The 6652-nt window shown below is 42.8% G+C and overlaps 1 protein-coding gene across 1 annotated transcript in view; it reads right to left on the reverse strand.

The window, feature by feature from the left end:
* Positions 1 to 6646, reverse strand: part of LOC100746329 (protein escargot-like) — a 17131-nt gene extending 10485 nt beyond the window's left edge. Inside the window, exon 1 of the mRNA XM_024365471.2 lies at positions 6096 to 6646. Coding sequence (XP_024221239.1) covers positions 6096 to 6414 — 319 coding nt within the window. The 5' untranslated portion in view covers positions 6415 to 6646. The remainder of the gene's footprint in view (positions 1 to 6095) is intronic.
* Between the last annotated feature and the right edge of the window lie 6 nt (positions 6647 to 6652).

The following is a 6652-nucleotide window of genomic DNA, read 5'->3' on the forward strand; positions in this document are numbered from 1 at the left end:
GGGACAAGCGGAAAGGGGGTGATTCTACGCGAAAAAAGAAGTCGAAAATATAGAATAAAAATCTTTTTTTAACTCTTTTTTTTTTTAATTTTTCCATCGAGACAACGATCTACAGTGAGATCCATTATAACGTACCGCACGCGTACCGAGCGAAAATTCAAAGTCGATTTTCTCGAAAACAAAGCCACAAACGAAATATTTTTATTCTATATTTTCGACTTCTTTTTTCGTGTAGAATCACCCCCTTTCCGCTTGTACCGCCAGTTACCAACCACCCTGTACGTGTCGAAATCGTTTTCACGCTAAAACTTAACACAACTTGAGATTAACTTGGTTCTTATGCTTTTCCTTTTCTCACTAGCGATTCGTGCATACGAAACGATTCGGAAATTCTTGTTGTTTTCCAGTAGATTTGTCAAGCGGCCTAGCCGGTCGCAATCGATGAAACGTGCTCGTTGATTGTACAATGCAAATTCGTCTTTCCGTGTGCATGTCACGGTACAGCTTGGTTTGTCGGTGTTCGCGGTGATTTGTGTAGGTTTGGACGTTAGGAATAAGTAATGAGAAATTGGAATTGGGTAATTTCTTTTTTTGGAAATGTATTACGATTCTATTATCTTTGCCATCATTGATCGTATAATACAAATATGTTTCACGATCGTAGCGCGATATGATTGGATTCGTCGATGTTTCCGATGGTTGATCGTGAACGTAAAGAATTTAGATATGAATGAGAAACGAAGAATATTTTAGCCTTCGGTGAATCATTCCTCGTTTCGACAAATTATTGTTTTGAGAAGAACTTTCTCGTAAAATCAAAATTAATGTACGTATATTAACGAAGATTATCTCGTATCTTCCCGAAAGTTAAAAAAGTAGATTGATTGAATTAACCTAATCCCAGATTCGATGTGACGGGAAACTTTTATGCATCATTAAAACAAATTACATACGATAAAAATGTAACGTCGCTAACTATTCATACGACACTTGTTGCGATCGTAATGCTTTAAATCTACTTCAAACTTAAACCAACTAAAACAACGAACAGGCGAACTTTAATTTGCTCTTCGAATAAGATGATAATACGATTCGTACGTAAAGCCTAGAAAATTGCATCAACGATGGGATTGCAGGAAGGTCTTCGGCAAACAGAAGCTAGTTTATTCCGCAAATGCAACAAATCGCGGAAGGTGTTGACCCCGTTGCAGCGTCGAAAGCCGCGCTCGTCGAACGGCAATCCTTAAACCGATAATCCGCACGTACTCAGCGGATTTTCAAAATCGATTTCCTCCCTCGTGCGAAGCTTTCGAACCGCGTAAGACAGAGAAACTCCTATTCCTTCGACTTCCATTCTCGTCACGAGGATTTATCCCCCTCCCTTCGTTGACCCGATCCTTTGATCCCAACACTAGCGCCATCCAGCCGCGATAATCATCGTTCGTCAAGCAGCACTGTTAATTACGCGATCATCCTGCCTAATTGTCATCGATCAGTCAGACTATTCCTGCTGATTTTCGACGGACAGTAAACGCTCTATAAACGAGATCTTTTCACTGCTAACAGCAATTTTGATTAATTCGTACTTATTAAATTAACGAAATTATACATACGAATACTCAAAGGTATGTAACACAACAAAAATTAATTAGTTTCAAGTATAACTTTTATCTCAACGAAACATGGTTTTTCATATTTTTGGACGTGGATTTTGTTAGAGTATCGTTATTCAAATTACGTTACGTTCTAACGGGACGAAACTGTCGCTGAAGTTGCAGGAACAATATGTTGTATCATTCGTGGACAATACCGTGACACATATCGCACATATAAAGTCGTATTAGAGGTTCTTTAAAGAAGATTCGACAAAACATCCATAAAACAAGTCCATGCTACTTTAAGAAGTTCGAGATTCATAAACAACAAGGATTACCGGATCGTAACGTCTGAATAATGGAAAGGGAGCCGTTGATATCAACAGATGGCACTTCAGCGTGTGCAGATATCGCAGTTTTTAAGAACGAGGAATCTTCTTACGTACGATATTAAAATCTCTAGCTTCGACAAAGGTCGAGGACGACCGTTCTACGTCGCTCCGTCGTTCCTCACGAATACGATAAACTATCAACACCGAAAAAAGAAAAATGATTTAGCGCCGAAAGCAGAGAAGTCGGATGAGAATTAACAGGAGAGCCCCGTTGACACGTAAATCTCTCGATTGTGGAAAGAAGGCGAATAAAGAGCAGCGCTTTGACGAATCGCAGGGGGTCTATTTCCTCGGTGGGCCGACAGCAGAAGAGGGGTAAGGGACGGGCGTGACAGCAATAAATCAGAAAACCGTGGCCGACGATCGATCAACCGGCGCGCATCTATTATTGGCTGAAATAAAAGGAAGTTAACACACATACACACGCAAACCTATACGTACACTTTCGAACACACACAAAGGAAGATGAGAAAGAGAGGGTAAGCGAGAGAAAGGGAGAGAAAGAAGAGAGCGGTCGTGTCTGGAAGTGCATTTCATCAACGGCCTAGGGATAGACAGAGACCGTGAGTGGAAAGAGGGTAAGAGAGCGGGAGGGTTGAAGGAGAGACAGAGGGGCCAGGGGAGAGGGTGAGAATCAATAATGTCGAATGAACGCTCTGCACGCTCCCACGAGTCTGTTGATTCTAGCCTTTCAAAGGGCGACGTAAGGTCCTTTTTGCTATTGTTATTCGCCGATCGTTCCGAACCAGCCGTGCACGCTACATTATCGGTAGCATATTACACAAGATATTGAACCGTTTGAAAGAGATTGATAGAATAATTTCGATGGAAAGGCCGATAGATATTTTCCAATTTTTTGAAGAATGATACATGGTTTAACGCGGTTGTTCGAGGCTTGTTTGAATTCGGTGAGGATTCCGGGATTGTTGGGAACCGCTGCGACGAAAAACGCGATGTGACGCGCGTTTGCGCAACGCGCGGAGCCGCAGTGGGTGTCAAGCGAGCGCGTCCGTTTCGCGAGTCGCGATAATAAAGCTGGCAATTAGCGTATCCGCCGACACGGATCCGGGCCGCCGATGATTCCGAAAATTCTGGCTGCGACGTTTTGGAAAATTCGCAGACCTAACTTTTCTTTTTCGGAATAAAAACCAAATCCGAAGGTGATTCGAACGTAAGCCAAACTTTGCCTAAAATTAATTCGAATCTTCTAATTTCGAACCCAAGCCATTCCTTTAATTGTTCGTCATCCACACAACTTCGTGGAATTATTAAAAATATCGCATCGGAATTAACTTAAACCTAGCATAAACTTGATTCAGACTAGTTATTCTTCGAACCAACATGCTTTTTTAATGCGTAATTCAATTGGTTACGGAGCAATAAGTCGATCAAAAATAAAAGGATTTCTTTCTGAGCTTTAATACTATCTAAAGCTATTTATTTCCGAGGCTGATGATTTCGTACAATTGTGAGTGTTTAGCGAGGAATACAATCGTTCTAAAATATTATATTTTGTCCGGCATTTAATGATTTGTTCGCATCGGTTAACATTATAAATTAGACGGACGTAAACATTGTGAAAAGAGAATCATATGATAGGAGGAAAGCGTGAGAAGCAGCCCTTACAATGAGGCATTACGTGACCGCGAAGAAAATGCAGCTCGTTTATTCGTGTGTTGAGAGTCACAGTAAAAGGAAGCCGTTTAATCGATGCCACGTCGTTCTTACATATTTTCGACCTGAATTCTGATCTGACAAGGTCGCGTTCGACGATGTATAAAATCGAACACTGGATGAAAGGTTACGAATAAATTATATCCAAGGAATTACAGTTTTCTCTCACGATTTCCAATGACGAGCCAAAATATTTCTCCAATAACGGTAATATCGAAATAACGGTAAAAATAGAAATTATTTCATCGATGATAATTATTAAAAATTATAAAAATAATTCACCATTTGATATGTCATATTCAAGAATCAGAACAATACAAACGGATATTTATTGAAATTCTTCTCAAACGATATTTATTCGAGGATTGGAATAAAACAAGAGGACACGTTTACCGGTATGCAAATTCCGCGATAAGAACGATGAACGATCGTTGTTTTGTTTTTCATAAATTCTACGTTGAATCACGACCACGCCGTCGCGGCGTCGTGGTGGTACACGTGTTACATAACACTTCGCGCCATGTTAAAGACCCGACGGTCGGGCGTTATAATCGATAACTGAATTCAATTAACAGCTGCTTTCGCGTGAATTTTTTGCAACCAACTGATCAACGTGATTGTTAAAAAGAAAGAGAGAGACAAATGCGAGCGTTTTCATTGCGTAACAAAGGATAACAAAAATACGTCATAAGCCAAGCAATCGAAGTGCTTATAGCTTTAATGGGCTATAAATAAACAAGTAGATGAAATGTCCAACCCCATGATAGACAAGGCACATATTTTTTATGTACGCGTTCGTTCGAGTCAACTTGTGGAATGCACTCAACATGTACCCTGTTTGTTGTTGGTTTTCCAACTCGTCGTTGTTTGAGTTTCCAGCTAAAACATGTATTGTTCGTGAAATTGCTCGTTCTCGAAGAGGGTAGCCTCGAAATGCTAGTAATTTCTGTTTCGAGTAGCTAATTTTGTTCATCATCGTGTCTCTTCTAAACAATGGCTCGTCGAAGTAGTTTCAAAATATCGCAGACGTCTCGAAATAACTAATGAATCCAGACTTTGGATTTCGATTGGAAATGGAGTTGCTAATACCAAGATCTGACCCAAATTGCACATTGGAATGTTTCTCCTACTTTATGAATGTAAAGTTAATTCTGTGCGCTCTCTCTGTGGCGGTATTTTAAACGTGCGATTCAGTTAGCGCAGAGCAGAGCAGCAATATTCAATGCACTTTCAAAATGACCTACCATCTCTACAGATAAACAGAAATAAATAATGCAACTGGTAATTTTATTGGGATTTTAAGGCACGAAACTACGAGAGTTCAAGAGATTTGGTTTCGGATATTACGAGTTATACCACTTATTATTAGCTGAAATAAATACGGGAAATTCTTATTTCTTTGGAATCAACGAATAATTTATCCGTATGTTCGTTCGTATATTTTAACCGTGGAGAAAAATAATAAGTAGAGATCGTCGATATTAACGAGAGTCTTTTAGGATGAAAAACTGCAGGCAGAGGTACGTAAAGCGAATCAGTGCGCGTTTGCCGAAAATCCGATGTCCCCGTTTGTCATAACGCGAGATCTGTCTGAGAGACACAAGAGAAAAGGCGGTTCCAAAAAAAAACACAGCCGGACGCTTTGTTCGTAAAAGGAACGTGACCTAAATGGGACGAGAGGGAGAGCGAGGAAGAGGAATCATTCCTCCCCTTTTGCTTCGATCCACCCAAAGATCCGCAGTAGAATCAACGATCGGCCTGGCGGGTGTGTCGCTGAACGCGTGAACGTGTCTGTGCCTACGTCTATGTGCGGGCATGTGTACGTGTGCACGTGTATTCATACGTGTGCGTGCGACGCATGGCCAGAATCCATCGCACGATCGCGAGCTAAACGAGGAAAATCATTAAATCAAGAGGGATGAAGAGGGGTTAGTCGGTCGAAGGAGACGTTGTCCACACGATAGTTATCTCGCATCCGTTTCTGCGAGTCCCATGGGGAGCATGCCTCGTGTTATCGTCGCGGTAGAGTACCGCAATTTCTCTATAGCGCAGCCGATCGGCCAATCGGCGGGTGTGTCACCCCCGTGGCTCGACGCATGGCCAGACTCCAGGGTCCAATCTCGGAGGGTAAAAGAGTCTCTGTGACCAGTGGTGGCACGGTCCTCTTCATCGCAATTCGCGATGCTACGCGCGAGATTAGAATCCATGGAATCTGGGCAATGTAGGGCGTGGCACGAAGATGTAAATAGAGGGTAGGCTACGATGATCTAGCGTTTATCGTAAATGAGACGATCGTGTAATTCCTTCAAGGGATTCTTCTTAACCTAACACGTGGAATTTTATATTAGGCCAGATTTAAGGGATAGCTGGTTGCTTTCATATACGTATTCTGACGACCAGTTTCAACTGATAACACTAAAGATTACCTACTCACCATGATAATACAGAGCACCAGATGCGTTCAGTGGTGGTGGACTAGGTGCAGTGGCACCAGCGGTTGGACTATGCGGACCCCAACAGGTCTGCTGATGATCGACTTGCCTGCTATCCGTATCCCCAACCACGTCGATCTCCTCGTCCTCTGGCTCATGCCTGTGTTGCCTCTTCTCTAATGACGCGGAAGTCTGCTGTATCCCGTGGTTCCCCTGCTCCTGTAGAATGTTCGAAGGATCGTTCTGTTCTTCCTGTGGATCGTCGACACGATCCGGCCACGGGTAGGCCTTCCATTTCTTGGCCATGAGGCAGCGCGGCATGTTGACGCAGTTGTGGTGTTCCGTAGCCGTTGCAACCACGGGTTCTCCGTGCTTCGTTCACCAGGTGTTGATCACTCGGCGCCGGCGACGACGATGATCCTGACGTAGTATCCCTGTCACGAAAAACCTCCGACGTTGTTACACCACTACCAACACCCTCACCAACCACACCAAACGCACCACCGTACCGACGACGATCGACGATCCCGAGGACGTCGAGGACGTCGAGGACGTCGAC

The sequence above is a fragment of the Bombus impatiens genome, unplaced genomic scaffold (assembly GCF_000188095.3).
Source record: "Bombus impatiens unplaced genomic scaffold, BIMP_2.2 scf_0136, whole genome shotgun sequence".
Taxonomy (NCBI): Eukaryota; Metazoa; Arthropoda; class Insecta; order Hymenoptera; family Apidae; genus Bombus; species Bombus impatiens.